We start from the raw sequence: 20,152 nt of genomic DNA on the forward strand, positions 1-20,152 counted from the left end.
CATTCCAGCGCTCTTTCCCTGCTTCCCCTCAATATTTTCACCCTCTGATTTTCCTTCCACAAGCGTTTTTACTCGATTTCTTTTCTTCATTGATCTAGTTAGTGATTCCTTCCTTCCCTACCTTGTCTTTTTTCTCCCACCGCCCCCCATCTGTACCTTGAGAATCCAAAACTGCCACCCTTGCTTTTTCGATACTCTCCTGTTTCCCTACACCTGCAAAAGTTTAACCCCTTCTGTTTTCGGTGCGCTGTATTGTGGATTTCTCGTGAGTCATAATCAATCCACATCTTTAGAAAGGTGGCACTTTAAAACTAGATCTTCTTTTTCCTAATTTTTAACCTGTTTCACAGTTGTTCCCCCTGCTGCCCTGTTTTTTTAGAGGAGCTCTTGGAAACTAGTGGATCCTTTTATTTTTTTGCCTCCTTCATTTATGAACACTGCTTTAGATCTTGCCAACTGTGTATGCTTAAATATGGAAGATTTCTTCGTGTAACAAGTCCTTTGGCTGCTCCCTGTAGCTGTGGGGGGTCAGAACAAGGCTTAGAATAAGCTAGTTTATACAGATTTATCAGAGGATGCCTTTTCCAACTGGTTTCATTGAAAGACAGCTTTCTGGAGAATTCTCTCATGCAAGCATTAAAGTTTTATGCCAAACGTTGTGGGAGATATTAGGAAGTTTCAGTTATAGCCTTCACTTTAATGTAGGTGGATATTTAAGAGTGTGTGGACAAGGGACTAGGTAGGAGAGGGATTCATCTACCAAAACTTTGGAGATAAGGAGTCTATGTCTGATTTCTGATCCAAGTTTACCGTGTGAATCTGATCAAATTCTTTCACGTTTTGTATCTTTTATAAATACCTCCCCACCCATACATCAAGCTAGACTTACTGAGTTCCCAAGGAAGATATAAAAAAACATGACTCTTATCTAACAGAAAGTCGCAGTCTGTGGAAACAAGATGTTTTAGTTAAATACATTCACAGTGTCAGGATAACACATTTCAAAAAGAAGCAGCAGTAAATTTCTTACTCTTTCACATCTTCGTTACAGAAATGAAATTGAGGACCAAGGAGAAAAGACCGAGTTGAAGATCATATAACCGATTACAAAGGCCTAGTCAGACCTAGACTACTGTTCGGAGCCATTGCTGAAACTTGGATCAGAACTAGTGGACCAATGTTACTAATGCTCATTTTGGTTTCTTAAACTAACTCACAGAAGCCTAAATACATATTTAATCCATGATATAATTAACATGAATGTAACCTAAATGAACTCAAGTGTGTTTAAGTTCATTTGCAATGAAAAATAATATAAAAGAATATTTTTGTGTTTACTTAGTATTTAAATTTTACAGCATTGGAGCAAGTCACATACCCAAGAAAGTTAAATGACTTCAGAATTGCTCGGATACTGAGGGCAAGGAAGTGGGGAGCAGAGGTTGAGGTTAAGCATTGCCAAAAGGAGTGGTGGTAATCTGAAATGAATAATTCTTTTTTTTTTAATTTTTGAAACAGGGTCTCACTATGTAGTTGAGACTGATCTAACTCACTGTTTGAGGGCAAGGAAGTGGGGAGCAGAGGTTGAGGTTAAGCATTGCCAAAAGGAGTGGTGGTAATCTGAAATGAATAATTCTTTTTTTTTTAATTTTTGAAACAGGGTCTCACTATGTAGTTGAGACTGATCTGGAACTCACTGTGTAGCCCAGGCTGGTCTCAAACTTGCAGTGATCCTCCTGCCTCAGCCTCCCAAGTGCCGGGATTACAGGCGTGCGCCACCATACCTGGCATTGGAATGAATAATTCTTACACTTTATTTTGCTCTTTCTCCTCCGCCCCATTGTTTCCTTCAATTTCTTCTCCTTAAAGACTGTGATAAAGTCAAAGTGGTTTCCCAAAATAAGACAGGAGCAGTAGAAGGGGAAGTTCTTGTTAAGCCCCAGTTTTTCCAAGTAAAACATTTTTTCTAGTTGCTCCCTACTTTTTAAAAACCACCTTTTTTTAACCCTACTTTTCACAAGGCTTGGAATTGGAGCAGGGGAGCTCAAGCTTTGTGTCCTTTTCACCAGAAAGCTGAATTGGCAATACTTACCAGCAGATGATGTTTCTGCCCTAGAGCACTTTGGCTTTTAATGTTTTTCTCCTGGCATCTCTGCCTTCTTATCCCTTCTCAAGATGGTGTTTGAGAGAACCATATTCTTTAAGCCATTTCTTTTCAGGGAGAAGCAAACAGCTAAATCATATATGCGGGTAAGTTTAATTTAGGGACTTACTTTATTTTGGGGTTGTATGTGTCACTTTTTTTTTTCCTTGACAGCACACCATTTGCCAATTTAAGCAACAATCCAAAAATCACATATGAGTAGTTGAATAATAAAATTTTGCTTTATAATTGTGCATTATAAAACAAATTTCATTGAGAGCAGAAAGGTTATTAGTGAGCATATATTCGGTTACCCTTATTTTGTCTCATTTTGCTGGATTCTGGGCTACATTTGCAGTCTTTCTTAAGTAAGAAAGCTACAGTACTAATACTAATGGTCTCTGTGGCCAAATTCATGTCATGTTCATATTAGAACCTCCTGCACATAGGTTTAGGTTCAGAAGAAAATAAATTACGTGACCATAACCAGTGTGCTATATATAGCCCAGGTGGCCCTGGAGCTTGTGATCCTTTGGCCTCAGCCCACCTGAGCGCTTGGATTATAGATGTGTGCAGTACTGCCAAGCCCAGCTACATAACCAGGTTTTAAAGCATTCATACTTTCTAGCTTAATGCAGTATACACACCTGTAGTGCTAGTACCAGCTACTAGAGGCCAAGAGAGGAGGATTGCTTGAGCCCAGGAGTTAGTTGAAGACCAGCCTGGGTAAGGTAGTGAGAAACTCTTAAAAAAAAAATCACATTTTCCTATAGGTATTTTTTTAGAATTTCATGATCTAGTTGAGTTTGTCTAGAATTTTGGAAAAATAGAATAAATTTTAATGAGACAAAAATTAATACACTTAAACTTGAATATCAGTATCAGGTATATATATATTTACATATATATGTACATATATGTGAGATTATATGGGAGTAAGATACTATTTTTGGATTTGGGAACAGGGTTTCTCTGATATAAATGGAGATTTTCTCTTAGTACTTCCGTCAAGGTTTAGTTTGTATACTTGCATGTCTACTGCAATCACCACTACCACCACCACCAAAAAAGGATGACCTTTAGCAAATTGAAAAGTTCAAATGATATTGATAGGTCCTGTGATTAAATTGTGAGATGAAAGAAGTTAATATGAGCTACCAGATGTGTTATTCTCTTTATCTTTCAGGAGTGCATCAGTACATTGACATTAAACAACTATGGAAAGTATGTGGGAGGACAGTGCTTTACTTTTTTATACTCTATTGGCAGGACATGAAGTAAACTAATGAATAAATCAGTTACTCAGTCTTGAGATTTTTAGAGCCCTATATTCAATCATCATTAATCAGACAAATCCCAAGACATTCTGTGACAGTGTTCGTGTGTGTGGGTGTGTGTGTGTGTCACTGGGAATCAAAACCATGGCTTCACACCTGCTAGGGAAGCACGTTAACCACTTAGCTATATCTTCAGCCTCTGTTGTTTGCCTTTTGTACCATCTACAATTTTCCTGTGTAGGTACAGAACTGGAGATACAGAAGAGCTTTGGGTTGCAGGTAGGAAAACCATACGGAAGGAGTTTGGTTTAGGGATTTGTTGAAGAAAGTTGAGAATTGGCATTGAGGCTTTGGAGAAATTCCCAGACTGGAAATACAGATTTGGATCCAGGCATGGTAAGGCACACTTGTAATCCCTGCACTTTGGGAGTCTGAGGCAAGAGAATGGCAAGTTTGAGCCCAGCCTGGGCAATTTAGTGATTTAGCAAGACCTGTTTCAAAGTGAAGGGGGAGGGTATTAGAGATGAGAGGAGATTGTGAGGAAGAACTCAGAAGCCCAAATGGGAAAATTAGCCTTAGAGATGACACAAAACATTACTTCTGAAACAGTACCGGAGATAGAAAAGATGAATAATGATCTCGAGACAAAGAGAGGTACAAGGGAGGAGAATAGATACTTTATATTGAAACCTTGAGGGTTTGTTTGCATACTGGACTCTAGAGGAGGTCAGGGTGGCTACATGGAGATTCTGATAGGAAGTCAGTGATGAGTACAAGTTATGATTGGGTCGACCCTCTAAGAATGAATGTAAAGCATGGATTTGGAATGACTTTCATCAGCTTGACAGTTGTGACTTTATTAAAAAGTGCTCATTGGATAGATTCTCATCCCAAGAGGCAGTTTGTTAGGCCCAGTTGTAATAGAAAGGAGCTGCAAAGAAATATGTACATCATGTTCATGATTTTCTTAATTTTAACATTAAAGTAGCTACTTATCGAAATACTATGAAAGTCCTTAGGCTGTGTATTATTGCTGAAAAGTCTTGCAAGGAAATGTTTGCTTTAACTTTAAAGTTAAAATTTAGGCAATAAGCTTAGCTATTGAATTAAATACCATTTAAGTTGGGTTCTTGTTTTAAGGTTTTGGAGAGTTTACTTTAAGAGTAATATTACAATGATAGCTAGAATTTTAGTGTTAAGAGATGTTCCTCTTACTGGAATAAGATGAAAGGACTTGTAAATTTGTTTTGTAATTTTTTTTATTAGTACATGTTTGCAATACATAATGATTACATTAGGGCCGGGGATTTAGTTCAGTGGTTCTGGCGCCTGCCCTGCACGCATAAGGACCTGAGTTCAATCAGCGGTACCAAAAAAGAAAAAAAAAAAAACAAAAAAGTTCATAATGATTGCATTGCTTGTGGGGAGTTGGTACATGAACATAACACATCTTAAGTCTTCAGTGCTGAGCATGTACTGGATGCATATTCATTGACAGTTTGAAACTGTTAGGACAGTCTCAAAGAATTACCCTTACATTTTTCACTATAGAAAATAGAAGGTGTTAAAAAAAACTGTGCAGACAACGCAAGATTTTTTTTCCTAGAGGTAACAACTGTCAACACTTTGATGTTTCTTTAATGTTCTATGTAGAGAATACAGGTTGAATATCTCTTAACCTGAAATCTTTGCAACCAGAGTTGTTTCATAATGAAGATTTTTTAAAATTTTGGAATATTTGCATTTATATAATGAGATGTGTAGATACAAAATTCATTTATATTTTATATGTACCTTTATACACATAGTATGAAGATAATTTTGTATATTATTTTTAGCGTGCCTGTTTTTGACTGCAGCCCAACACATGAGGTCAGAGTGGAATTTTCCACTTGTGTCAAGTTGCCCTTCTTGATTTTGTAACAGTACAGTTTTTGGGTTTTGGGATTAGGGATACTCAACCTATATAATTTTTTAAAAATCAAGATATTTGTGATCTGCTTCTTTTCACTTAGCCTTGTTGAATGCTTTCCAATAGTCTAAATACTATTATTGAGGTATATTGTTTAATGATTCTCCATGATTGACAGTTCTTTATTTTCCTTTTTTTTTTGCTATTTATAAACATATTGTTTGGACATGTTTGTACTTAAATCTCTATTTCCAAATATGTATTCAGGGAAAGGAATAGATTTCTTAGAAATTTCTGAGTTCAAGGGAATGAACTTAATTTAAGCTCTTGGTATACAAATGCTAACAATTTCCTTTTCAGAAGGATTATGTCTATTTACACTCTCACTAGAATTGAATAAAAGTATTTTTGTTTTTATTCCTGCTATCTTAAAATAATAAAATTATATTTGCAAATTAGAAGTTACAAAACTTTAAAAATTCTTTTCATAAAAAGTATTGTTTTTCTATTTTGTAAATGATTTGCTTCAGCTGTGAGTTTAATTTATTTGCCACTAATAATAAAAGAGAAAAAGTAAAAGCTTCTGAAAACATCTAAAGCTTTCTTATATACTTATGAGTCTGAAAAACCGAGGAACATATGAACTTTACCCTAAAGTAAAGACATCAAACCAAGCAAATTCTTGACTCTTTGTCAGTGATCTAGTAGTGGTTAGATTACTAAATGTGACATAGTTTGATAAAAAGGAATGTCATTGTTTTCTCGTGGAGGCAATACATTTCCAATGAATATTTGCAAGCTGAAAAGAAATTCTAATTAAAAACAATTACCTAACAACTTCTCACACTCTCTTTGGCACATAGAAAATACTGATTAAATATTGCTGAATGAGTGAATGAATAAAGGGGGAAAAGTCAAGTGAAATTTGAAGACTCAAGAGAAAAAGTTTGTTCTGGTCATAGTGTAGTGTTTTACTGTGTTTGGAATAGAACTTATGGTTAGTGTTTAGAGCTTTTATTTTAAGACCTGGGCAGTTTGACTTATTCTGCTAGATTTATCCTTTGAAAAAGGATACTCTCTGCCTTCCAAGCATGCGATGAAACTAAGTAATATTAAAAGTATGCTAGAATTCTTAGATGAATTTTAGATTTATAAAAATTTATTAACATCTGCTTTTTATTTATTGAACTGTAGAATAGTTCAGCGCATGCGTTTTAGTGCTTTAAAATGCTGCCCTGCAACTCAGAGGAAAAGATACCACAAAAATTTTCAAGTTGCCAAAATGTTGTAAGTTATTAACATCTCAGTGTAAGATTACCACAAAAAGGGAAGAAGTTTAAAAACTACATAATTCAAGAAAACTTGGATTTAATGAAGGATGAGGGACAACCTGGTAATAGGATGTATTTATTTTAGTAGCTTGTAAATTGCATGTCCTGTAGACATGTACTAATAAAAAAATGAAAATAGAAACTAACAAAAAAGATATGAAATCATTACCTTCAGGATTAATTCCCTACGCTATAGGCAGAGCAGTGAAAAATTACGTCATTACTAGTATAAAACTAGTGGAAACTTACAAAAGAAAATAGATTGATAGATTTCAAGATCAAAAATAAAACCCCCAAATATTTGGAAACAAATACTACAAAATGTTAATAGGCTTAATGCCTGAACTCATAAAAAATAAAACATTAACACATACAAGAGCAACATAACAAAAATAGCCACTATGTATATTAAAATTTGATCTTGCTAATACTCACAAAAGTAAAAATTTATATAAAACATTTCTGTTCTAGGAAATAGGTTAGATATTTTTTTAAATTAAAAGTTCAGTACTATTAAGGTGGTGAGATGAATCTCGTTATTGATTTGTGGTACTGAAGATTAAACCTAGAGCCTTATACTTGCAGCCTGAGATGAATATTTTTATACAGTTTTAGAATATATTTGACTAAAGCTGTGTAAGTGGTGCACATTTGTAACCCTGACACTTAAGGGGCTGAGGCCAGAGAATGGCAAGTTTGGCCCATGCTGGCAATTTAGTGACACCTTGTCTCAAAAGAGAAAACAGGCTGAAGATGTAGCTCAGCAGCTACACCACGCCTGCCTGGCAAGCTCAAGGTCCTGAATTCGATCCCCGGTCCGGGGTAGGGGTTGGGGGTGAGGATGCAGCTCCGTGTGAAGGTTTTCAAGGTCAATCCTTAATATTACACACAGACACACACACACACACACACACACACAAATGACAAAATGAAAAACAGGAAGTATCTGACTAAATGTATGAAGACCCTTGGACGTTTTCATATTTTTTGACTTAGTACTTAACAGTCTATCCTTTAAAAATTTGTATAAATATAAACAAAAATATCATCTCAGTATTATATGTAATAAAAATGGAAACATCTGTCGTTGGCGGGAAAGTTAGATATGTTGTGAAATATTCAACAGATAGAATGTTATACAAGTATTAAAATGTTTTCTAAGTAATATACAGGTTGAGAATCCCAAATCCAAAAGTCTAAAATCTGAAAGTTTCTGAATGCCAACTTGATACCACAAGTGAACAATTCCATTTTGACATTATTTTATGGGTTGTAGTCAGAATTCATGTGCACTAAAAATATATAAAATTACCCTCAGGTTTTTGTGTATAAAGTGTGTATGAAATATACATGAATTTCAATTTTGACTTGGGTCTAATCCTAAAGATACCTCATGTATTTGCAAGTATTCCAAAATTTTAAAAATCTTAATTTTGAAATACTTTTTATCCCCAACATTCCAGATGAGGGATATTCAACTATACCTAAGAAAATGTTAATTACATAATGTTACATAAAAAACAGGATACTAAAATAGATATATACAAAATGATTGCCTATTCTATTAAAATATATATGCCCATGGGAAAAAATGGACCAAAATATTATGGGTTAGTTATTGCTGAATAATAGAATTATTGGTCATTTTAATCTTTACGCCTTTCTCATTCTAGCATTTCTTCAGTGAATGCATATAACAGTATATAAAAGTTATTTAAATATATAAACTACTTCTTGAACTTGTACCTGTGTACTTTGATGGTGCTTTTTTTTCTTCCCTGAAATGTCTTCTCTCATCCTTTCAATTTAATAACAGGTGCCATGCATTGAGTACTTTTTATATGTGCTAAGCTCTCGGTATGTATATAATCTTCGCAATAACTCCATTTTAAAGATGGGAACATAGGCTTGAAGAGGTCAGGATTTGCTTAAGATCAAATAACTAGCAAATGACAGAGCAAGAATTTGAACTTGGTCTGGCACCAGAACTTACTCAACCACTATGCTATGTATTTTGTTTATGTATGGAAGTTCTACTCTGTTTCTAATTTAAATGTATTTTTCTTTTAAAACTATAAGAGGTTTGAGACTGCTATGGTAGTAAAAAGGATAGTGTAATGAACCCTGTATACCCATCCCCCAGCTTCAGGTATTTACGTATGTCGTCGTGCTTTATACCCCTAACCCATTCCCCAACCCCTTCCTTATTATTTTGAGGCAGATCCCAGGCATTACATTTTATTCATTAATATTTTAATATAGTCCTCTTAAATATAGTAATGGCTTTTTAAAAATAATCACATTATCATCACACCTGAAATACGTTTTGCATAAATGTTGTAAATGTGTCCTATTAATATCTTCGCATTGTGTGAATTCTGTAGTTCATGTTGTGATGTCTTTTGCGTTCTGTTTTTGAAGGTGGAACCTAACTTCTTGTGGAACAAGTGTTGCCAGCTCAGAGTGCAGTGAGGAACTATTTTCATCAGTTTCTGTTGGAGATCAAGATGATTGCTATTCTCTGTTGGACGATCAAGAATTCACTTCTTTTGATTTATTCCCTGAGGGCAGTGTCTGCAGTGATGTCTCTTCTTCTATCAGTACTTACTGGGATTGGTCAGATAGCGAGTTTGAGTGGCAGGTAGGTTTTTTTCTTTTATTGACATCGTTAGTATATAAGTTGAAGTATGAATTTCTCCTTTGATATTTCATTTCTATATCAAAGTTTCTCTGGTATCTCCAGATGTGGAGATTCTTTGACAGTATGTCTTAGTGTTAATAATTAGATGAAATGTGTATTAGCAGAGTACACCTTTTAGGGTTTTGGTGCTACAGATAGCCTTTTGTAGGTTTTCTTCTACAAAATAATCAGTACTTTTCTATGCATGTGTCTAAGCATATTTATTCACCCTACTTCATAATAAATAGCCTTCACGTCTTTAATAGGCCACATATCTGGATCATGTTACATGTATAATACCATAAACTACTATTACCATGAATATGCAACTTTTGGTTTTGTTAACAGAATTGCGATAGTGTCTTATTTTGTATTCTCTTTGCATATAGACATATTTTTGCCTGATATTACTTTTCTTTTCATGGGATATATACCTTGTAAAATGGCTCTATGTCAAACTGTTGGAAAATGCTGCATTACAGTGAGTGTTATCAGAAAATGTAAATCATGTTATTGCAACATCCAGTTTCTGGTTGTAAAAGACAGTAATATTTGCGGAAGTTTTCCTTGTATACAGCAAATGTTTTATTCAAACAGCTAAACTTTAATACCTACTGTGTTTGAAAGCCATCAAAATACTTGAAGTTGTACTAAAAAAGAATAAAAATTTAGTTTCATTTTTTATTAAAATATCAAGAAATTTCTTTTTTTTTTTTCTTTTCTGTACCAGGGATTGAACTCGGGACCTTGTGCTTATGAGGCAGGCGCGATGCCACCGAGCTAAATCCCCAGCCCCTAAAAAATTTCATTTTTATTAACGTACCTGTACTGAATAGCATGAAATTGAAACTGAAGTCTCCAAAACCACTCTATGTGATTACCGCTGTTAAGAGTTTATACAGATACTGTATAAATAAATAAATAGGATCATATATATATATATAAATAATATATAAATAGGATCATACTTCATCCACTGGTCTTGTACTTTTGTTTCAACTAATACATGTCCGTTTTTATAGTTGCATCATAATTTAATTAGTGTCCTAGTAATGGGGTTTTATGTTGGTTTCAGATGTTTGTTATAAACATTGCTACAGTGAAAATGAATAGTCTTTAAAAAGAAAAAATATCACAGCCCCTCTTCTTATGTTGTGTACTATTTCAAGTTCTATGTTTTATATATAGCTATAAATATATTTTGTTTTTTTTTTGTTTTGTTTTGTTTTGTTTTTTTGGTACCAGGGATCGAACTTGGGTCCTTGTACTTGCAAGGCATGCGGTGGAACCACTGAGCTAAATCCCCGGCCCTTATAGTTATAAATATGATTTGGATAAAATTTTATAATTTTTGAGGTAAAATTTACCATTTTAATCATTATAGAATTTATAAATCAGAGATTTTTATGATAGTAATATTGTTGTGTAAACTCCATCACTAATTGTAGGATATTTATTTCACTTCCAAAAGAACCCCATACTTGTAAACATGTAGTCACTTTTTCCTTCTTCCCCTGTCACCTGGAAACAACCAGTTTGGCTTATCTGACTTTGCATAATATTTTTAAGGTTTATCTATGTTGTTGCATGTAATAGTTCTTCATTTCTTTCTGTGGCTAATTTAATGTTCCACTATGTGAATAATACTACTTTTTTTTTTTTTTAGTTTTTTGAGACACGGTCTCACTATGTAGTTGAGACTGACCTGGAACTCACTATGTAGCCCAGGCTGGTCTCAAACTCACAGCAATCCTCCTGCCTCAGCCTCCCGAGTCCTGGGATTAAAGGTGTGTGCCACCATACCCGGCTCTACTTTTGTTTAATCTACTTGTGAGCTGGTGGACATTTATGTAATTTTTACTTTTTTTTAAAGGAAGTATTTATTGAAGGAAAGGTAACTTCTAAGAGAGACAGAAGGGGGCTCAGAAAGTGGGCTGCCCTTTTTGTTTTGGAAGTATTTATTGAGAGATAATTTCTGTCTAAGAGAGACTATTTTCAACAATTTTGCTTTGATATTCAGATATGAATTTTCATGTGGATGCATATTTTTAATTGTTTTGGACATATCCCAGGAGTAGAATCGTAGGTCATATGATAGCTCTTGTGTTTTAATTTTTTGAGGACCTGCCAGTGTGTTTTCTAGTGGGGCTGCACCATTTTATGTTTTTACCAGCAGTGTATAAAAGTTTATTTCTCTTTATCCTTGCCTACATTTTATGGTTGTAGCTATGCTGCTGGGTATAAAGTGGTATCTCTGTCACTGTAATTATGCTTTGCAGTTCTTTTCTGACTAATGGTATTGAATATCTTTTTATGTCCTTATTAGAAATTTGTATATTTTAATTGGCTAAGCTGCTATTTAAATCCCTTGCCCATTTGTACTTGTGTTCTTTTTTGGGAGGTGGGGTGGGTACCGGGCTTGGAATTCAGGACCTTGTGCTTGTGAGGCAGGTGGTGGCACCACTGAGCTAAATCCCCAGCCCAGTGTTCTTTTTAATTGTAAGCAATCTTTCTATGTTCTGTCTGCTAAGCCCTTTTGAGATACATGATTTACAAAAACCATTTTCCCATCCCGTGGGTTATCTTTTCACTTGAAAGATTTTAATATGGAAATGCTTTTCATTTTGAGAAGTCCAATTTATCTTTTTCTTTGTTGTGTTTATGATGTCATAATTTAAAAAGCATTGTTTAATCCAAGATCATGAAGATTTTCACCTATTTCCTTCTCAAGAGTTTTTAGTTCTCATATTTAGGTCTTTGGTGCGTTTTGAGTTACTTTTTGTTTACAATGTGAGATGGGGGGCCAAATTTGTTTCTTTGCATGTAGATTTCCAGTTATTGAAGCAGCATTTATTGAAAGACTGTTTTTTCCTCATTGAATAGTGATGGCACCTTGTTGAATATGGTTTTATTTTTGAACTCTCAGTTCTCTCCCTTAATATGTGTATTTTTCCTTATGCCAGTATAACACTTTTAATTATAGTTTTACATTAAACTGTGAAATTGGAAAGTATGAGTTATCCCACTTTGTTTTTCTTTATAAAGATTTTTTAGCTTTTTTTTGAAGGGGTTCTCTTGCAATTCCATATGAATTTTAGATCAGATTGTACATTTCTGCAAAAAAGGCATTTAGAATTTTGTTTGGAATTGCATTGAATCTATGTATTGCTTTGGGGAATATGCCATTTTAATAATACTGAATACTCTGCATATGAGATGGAAAGGGTTTATTTATGTATCTTTAATTTACTTCTGTGATATTTTGCATTTTTCGGTGTCAGAGGCTTGTACTTTGCTTGGTTAAATTTATTCCTGAATATTTTATTCTTTATAATGCTGTAGTAAATGGTATGATTTTTAAATTTCATTTTTAGATTGCTTATTGCTAGTACCTATATAAAAATACATCGTATTTTTATCCTGCATCTTTGCTTTATTTTATTACCTTTTAATAGTTCTTTCCCTGGTTAGTTTCTTTAGGATTTTCTATATTTAAGATCATGTCATCTGTGAAGAAAGATAATTTTCATTTTTTTTAGCCAATGTGGTTGCCTTTCATTTTTGATTACACTGGCAAGATCATAGAAATGGTAAAAATGGGTAAATTTGTATCTTTCTCTTAGTCTTAGGGGAGAATGTTCAGTCTTATGCCATTGAGTATGTTAACTGTAGATATTTCAATAAGTACCCTATATGGTGCGGAGGAGCTTTCCTTCTATTTCTAGTTTGTTCAGTGTTTTATTATCAAGAAAGTGTATAGTGCTTTGCCATGTGCTTTTTCTGCACCTTTTGAGGTAATATACTGTAGGTAGCTTTCTTTGCTTCATTCTATCAAAAGAACTGAATGAATTTCTATCTACTACTAGAATTAGGGGTGTTACAGTGATTATTTTCATATATTTAACCACCTTTATATTCCTGGAATAAGTCCTAACTGGCCATGGTATTTAATTCTTTTTTTATGCTTCTGTTTTATAGAATTTTGCTGAGGAATTTCGCATCTATATTTATAAGGGATATTGGTCTCTGGTTTTCTTGTGTCTTTGTCTGGTTTTGGTATTAGGGTAATAATGGCCTCATAGAATTAGGAAGTATTCCTTTTGTAGATAATATTTTGTAATAAAAAACTTATAATCTGCATAATATATTTTAATGATTGTGTAATATTCCTGCTGTTGGAGGAGCCATAACTTGTGAAAATATTTTCTTATTTACATCTATTTCAAGCTTTTTCTATTCTAGATAATGACTGATTATTTTTATATGGGTTACCATTTGTTCTTTAGTACCTAATTTTTCTAAGTGTGCATGTTTAAACCAGACTACAGGAATTCTTTATAAAGTGTAATCAGTCTTGATAATTCTGAGAAATATTTTTGGTGTATTTTATATGATTTATTTAGAGTTCTTATCTATATTGATCCATGGTGGCAGGCTTTTTAGCTTTTTAAGTGCTGACTTCTTCACTTATTCCATGAGTTGCTAGCCCCGAAAATCTCACCCAACCACTCACAATTAATGTGTATAAGGCGACTTCAACATTGGAACAATGGTCTGTCTTAGTAATGTATTTCCCACTTATCAAATTGGAGTATGGATACTCTGTTACCATGGATACTTACCTTCTAAATATACGGAAAGTTTAAAAATTCTCTCTTGGCTTTGTGGGACCTTTCAGTAGTTACCCAAGAAAAAAATTAGAAATTAAGTTAGGATTAATATAGAGTAAATATCACTCACTATAGTTAAAAATATTTCTGTCATGTATTTTGTGATTAAAAACTTCATCTGTTTAAATTTTTAATACATGCTTCAGTTACTACTAGAGTAAATATAAATGTTTCATAGACTCTCTAGGAAGAACAATACTAATAAGGTGTGATTTTTTGGTACTGGGGATTGAACTCTGGTCTTGCGCTTGCAAGGCAGGCCACCGAACTGCTGAGCTAAATCCCCGGCCCTAAGAATCACCTTAACAACTGAAGTAGAATCAAAGCATTTTGCTTTGCTTGCAGTCCTGTTTTCATTCTTAAAGATATATTTGACTAGCCTTAAGAGCTTGAGAATTATTTCTATTGTTGAGTGGGAAAGCTTCAAAAATTTGAAGAGTAATTCAACTGTCATACTTTAAACCTAGAAGTGAAATGTGAAATTACACATAATCAGTTATAGCAGTGAGTTTACACATAAAATTCTGCTACATGCTGTAGAAAATATGGTGGAGCTTTGATATATTTTCCCTATGTGTCACAGTTACTAGTTATTAAACAATTATACCAAATACTGTCCCTGAAAAATATAACATGGGATTCGTTAAGCATGTTTATTCTGAAATACATTATCAGCTTTGAAATAGAAAATTGCTGGTCTAATAAATATACAGGAGCCCATGTAATTAATTCTGCCACACAGCTGCTACATCAGTCCCATACATTTAATTTACTTTTTGACATTTCCACTAGGATGACCTCATTATTTAATACTATTAACCTCTTATCTGATACTGAGTCGTTCAGTGATGCCACTTCCTGTACAGCATTTCCATTTAAAAAATAGATCCTGCCTTGTTACACGTCTTACAGCATGGTAAAAAATGACTTTGTCTGTTCAAATGACACTTGTGTTTACATCTCCCCTTATCTCTTTCGACTGCATATCCCACATTACATTCTTCTGTCATTCCAAACTATATCTAAGGGAAGATTGCTGGTATGATTAAAAGCACTGGACTTGTGTCCTACTTCAGATTCTGCCACTGCTTGTATGGCCTTCTTTGGACAAAATTTTTTCTTTTTTCCCTATCTTTGTAAAATTGAGGTGTTAGACTAGAAGATTTGTAACGTTGCTTCAGTTCTCTTCATGTAACAATTGAAAATTTTAATTATATCATCCTGGGTGAGTTATAAAACCACAAAATATTACCACTTCTGGCCTCAACATCTGACTCCGTATTAACTATTCAGTTATCAAATAGCTTTGTAAATTGTCATTTTTTTTCAGTTTTTGCTTATTTTAGTCCAGGCCTGGATTACAACAATAGCATCCTAAATCATATCTTCCCTCACTCTGTTTTGTTCACATAGTGCCTTTTCATGATATTCCTTAAAGGCCAGTTTTGTCAAGTTTTTTCTACTTTGAAACTGTTATGAACCAACTTTTATATGGCATATGAGAGTGCCTGGTTGTTCTGTTGAACTTTCTTTTTTTTTTCCATTAAGTTTATTGGTGCATTTTACATAAACAATACAGTTACATTCATCATAGGGATCTTGTACCTTTACATGATCTTGGTTCTTATTTTTTCCCCATACCCCTGCCCTCCCTTCATCCCCTTCACCTTTCCCTATTTACAAAGATGTTGTTTCCATTTTATCCTTTTCTCATATTTTTTCTTTTTCCTTATTTCCTGTCCCCTATCCTTCCCACTTCCCCTAATCCATTAGCCTTTTTCTACCTATATCACATTATCAATTATATCGTTTGAACCTTATTTACACTTAGTTTTTCATACCAGAGAAACTATTCAATCTTTACACATATCTGTCCTATTTATTTCACTTAAGAGTATGGGTCTCAATGTGTATCCATTTAGCTATAAATATCTCTAGTTTCTCATTCTTTATGGCTGAGTAGTACTCCATTTTATAGAAAAACCACATTTTCTTTATTCAGTCTCCAGCCGATGGACAATTGGGCTATTTCAAGTTTTAGTTATTACAAACTGTGCCTCTATAAACATGGGTGCACATATGTTGCTGTGGTATGACTCTTTTAATTCATTTGGAAGGATACCCAGCAGCAGGATAGCTGAGTCAAATGGGACCTCTAATCCTAGTTTTTTGAGGTATCTCCATATTGATTTCTACAGTAGTTGCACCAGTCTGCATTCCCACCAACAATGGAAAAGGATTCCTTTCTCCCTAAAGTCCCGCCAACATTTGTTATTGGTTGATTTCTTGTCAGCAGTCATTCTTTCTGGGGTGAGGTGGAAATCTCAGTGTTGTTTTCATCTGCATCTCTCGAATGATCAGTGATGTGGAACATTTTTTCATATATTTATTTGCTGCTTTTACTTGTTTGTCTGAGAACTGTCTGTTCATTTCAGATGCCCATTTTTGGATTGGGTCTTTATATTTGGGGGGGGTCTGATTTTTTTTACTTCTTTATATATTCTCGATAGTGGTCCTTTGTCTGAGGAACAGCTGGTACAAATTTTTGCCCACATTGTAGGTTCTGTCTTAGCTCTGTTGGTGGTTTCTCTTGCACTACAGAAGCTTTTAAAACCCTACCACGGATGTTCTGTTTTAATTATGTTGTTTTCTACTTTATGCTGTTTTTTCATCTGTGATTTACTAAATTATTCTCCTTACTTGAATGCCTTAAGTTTTCCCTTTTTGTCATTTTTTGTTTGTTTGTTTTTTGAGACAGGGTCTCACCATGTAGTTGAGACTGACCTGGAACTCACTATGTAGTACAGGCTGGTCTCAAACTCACAGTGATCCTCCTGCCTCAGCCTCCCAAATGCTGGGATTACAAGCATGCACCACCACGCCCGGCCTCCCTTTTGTCGTTTTGAAACACTACCTTATGAAAATTTAACCCAGCCAGTTTTCCACCATTTGACATTCTCTAAAGGTTTATGCTACATTTTTTTTTTTTAAGATTCAGATCCATGGCAAGGGATGAGAAAGAGAAAAATGTGTTACCTCATTTATATACCTTTTATTAGTCTTTTAAAATCAGTGACCATTGTCTGCTTTTTACTAAGAACTCTGATTCTTTTTTGTTTTTCCCAGAAAAAGTAGACAAAGACCATTACCTTTTTTTTTGTCCCCTAACTCTTCCAGAACTAAAGATACACATTTAAATGGCTAGCATGTAGCTTAGTGTCTAACAGATATTTTCTAAAGAATATCTCTAAAGATTTTGATGAATATTTTTCTTAAATTTTGAAAGTATATGTTATTTTTATTTTTGTTTTTGTTTTGGTTATACTGGAGATTGAATCCAGGGCCTCTAGATCATAGTAACAGAAAAATAGCAGAACATTTTCTTTTCCTTTCTTTTTTTCCTGCTATCAAAAGCTGGAAAAATGATGACTTTCAAGTGTACATCTGGCAATGATACTTACATAATGCTAACTCAATAATGTTAGGGCTAAGAATGAACAATTCAAGTAGCATCAAGTTAGTGAGATTTTAAAAGAAATCATACAGATTTTTAGGAGTTACTTTCACACTTGGATTCATCAATGACTGCCACAGTGGAGATGAAATTTTGAAGGTAGTAGCTACTTGTAGGAATGTGGAAATAATGATCTCTAACAGACAATTTAATTCTGAATTTATGGTCATCTCACATAGTGATTGATCCTGTTTTTATGGTACTGATCTCTTCTATACTATTGACTCCCTAGTGCCTACATGTAATTGCTGTAGTTCTCTCATACTTTAATCCTGCAGCTTTAACCCATTGCTAAATACTTCTATTGATGACCTGTCATCTCAGACCTAGCATTTGTCATGTACTATATTACATAATAGTATGTGTGTATAGTTGTTACTTTCCCAGGTGGAATATCAAGTTTTTATGTAAGGCCAATGAGTTACACTTCTTTGACCTCATTTTAGAGCTCTGTATACAATAGGACTTCAGATTTGTATATGATTTCAAAAATTTTAATGACTAGTAGCTGTTGCCTTTCAGTGACTTTTAAAGTTAAAGTCAACTTCTAAAGCCTCAAAATTGTCCAGAGTTCAAATATAGTTGTGAGCTACATTAGAGCAAAAACAACAAAAAGGTACTGCTTTATGCTCCATAAATATTGTTTTGGTTTATATCTAGATGTCCCTCCAAAGCCTTAGGCACTCACAACTGGGGCTTTTGGGAGGTGATTGGATCATGGTGTACATGATACTCTCCAGTGGATTAGTCCATTGGTTAGTTTATAGCTAAATGTGATGTTAGAGGTGAAGCCTGGTCAGAGGAGGTAGGTTACTGGGGGCATATCCTGGAAGGTTGTATTTCCTTCCCTTCTCTCTTGATCTCTCTCTGCTTCCTGTGTGCCATTCTCTGAACAGTTTTCCTGACATAGCCCTCTGCCATGCCACCTTGCCTTGGAGCCAGCCTACTATGGGCTGAAACCTACAAAATGTGAGCTAAAATAGACCTTTCCTCCTTTAAGTCTTGGGTGTTGGATATCGTGTTTCAGCGACGAGAATATAACTGTGACAGATTTTGGTAGCAGAGAAAAGGGGCCATTGCTGTGATGCTGCCTGACCATGTGGTTCAGAAGCCTTTGGAACTGGCTTACAGGAGCAGTTTGGAAACATTTGGAAATGCCACCTGGAGAAGTAGCCCTACAGTGTTGAGCGCTGAGTCTGATGGGAGATTCTGGTTGGAGCTCAGAGAACCAGAATGTTGATAGTAATACAGTCAATTAAGACCAAGCATAAGAGATTTCAGTTGGGATGGACTCCATTGGCAGTTGGACTCCAGACCATGTGTCTTCTGTTCTGGCAGAAAATGTGTGTGTGTTTTGCATAAGTCCTGAGACTTTATGGGAGACTGAGATAAAGAGTGGAAGACTAATCTGGTGGAGGAAATTTCAAGGCAGCTAAATATTCAGGCTGTGGCTTGGGTATTGACTGTTGAAGGCTTTTAGCCAGTTCTACATTGAGTATTAAGAGCAAACAGCCCAGCAGAATGATTTAAACAGTTTTGATTTTTGGTCAGAAAGGAAGCTTCTATACAGTTGGGACCTGTAAGGATAGAGCAGAGGAGAGCTTGGTTGCTGAAAAGATTAGCATTAAAAAGATGCCAAGTACCTTGGATCTGAACAATACATAAAATGCATTCATAGCTGTAGCTTTTGGGAGGTGATTGGATCATGGGGCATGATACTCATCTGTGGATCAGTCCACTGACTAGTTTATGGCTGGATGTGACGTTGGGAGGTTAGGTATCGTCTGGGGAGATGGAGCGCTGTGGGCATGACCTGGTCTATCTCCCTCCCTTCTCCCTTGATCTTTCTTTCTGCTTCTGGCCACCATACCATGAGCAGTTCCTCCTTGGCCATACTCCTCAGCCATACTGCCCTGCGTTGGAGCCACACTATGGAATGAAACCTCTACAAGCTGCAAGCTAAAATAAACCTTTCTCAATGACAAAAAAGTAATCAAGACAAACAAGGAAGCTGTATCTTTGAAGGTTGTTTTGTGCTCCTTTAGAAGAAAAGATTTTACATTATAATTATTATCTTAATACATTTATTTAAATTACAGTCCATTCTAATTTTTGGAGATGATGGCTGTGCTCCTCACTTTAATTGTGGTTGTAGATTCACAGGTCTATCCATATGTCCAAATAGATCCACTTGCATACATTAAATATGTGGGGTTTTTGTTTGTCAAGTATGTATCAATTAAGCTTTTGTTTTTGTTTTTGGTTTTTTTTGTTGGTTTTTTTTTTTTTTTTGGTACTAGGGATCGAACTCGGGACCTTGCGCTTGAGAAGCAGGTGGCGGGACCACTAAGCTAAATAACCCCCAGCCCTCAAATATATATCAATAAAGCTTTTGAAAATCAAATCAACTTTCTTTTTTAGTAGGCAGTATAAAATGGCATGTATTGGTGTTTGTCTCATTTTGATCTGATTTGATTTTCTGTTAGGCTTCTTTTTATTTCTTCTTTGTCTATGCTTTATATTCTGTTCTTTGAATTTTCTTTTGTAATCTTTCTGCTCTTTAAAGTGTTTTATGTATTTATTTAGTTTTTGGTACCGGGGATTGAACTCTGGTCCTTGTGCTTG

General features: G+C 34.8%; 1 protein-coding gene across 2 annotated transcripts in view; it reads left to right on the forward strand.

Annotated features, from left to right (window-relative positions):
* Window positions 1-20,152, forward strand: part of Fam199x (family with sequence similarity 199, X-linked) — a 30,240-nt gene that overhangs the window by 660 nt on the left and 9,428 nt on the right. For both annotated transcript variants that reach the window (XM_010626291.2, XM_010626292.3), the window contains exon 2: window positions 9,085-9,304. In XM_010626291.2, coding sequence (XP_010624593.1) covers window positions 9,085-9,304 — 220 coding nt within the window. The remainder of the gene's footprint in view (window positions 1-9,084; window positions 9,305-20,152) is intronic.

This window comes from Fukomys damarensis, unplaced genomic scaffold, assembly GCF_012274545.1.
Source record: "Fukomys damarensis isolate Sample0158 unplaced genomic scaffold, DMR_v1.0_HiC HiC_scaffold_39, whole genome shotgun sequence".
NCBI classification, from domain to species: domain Eukaryota; kingdom Metazoa; phylum Chordata; class Mammalia; order Rodentia; family Bathyergidae; genus Fukomys; species Fukomys damarensis.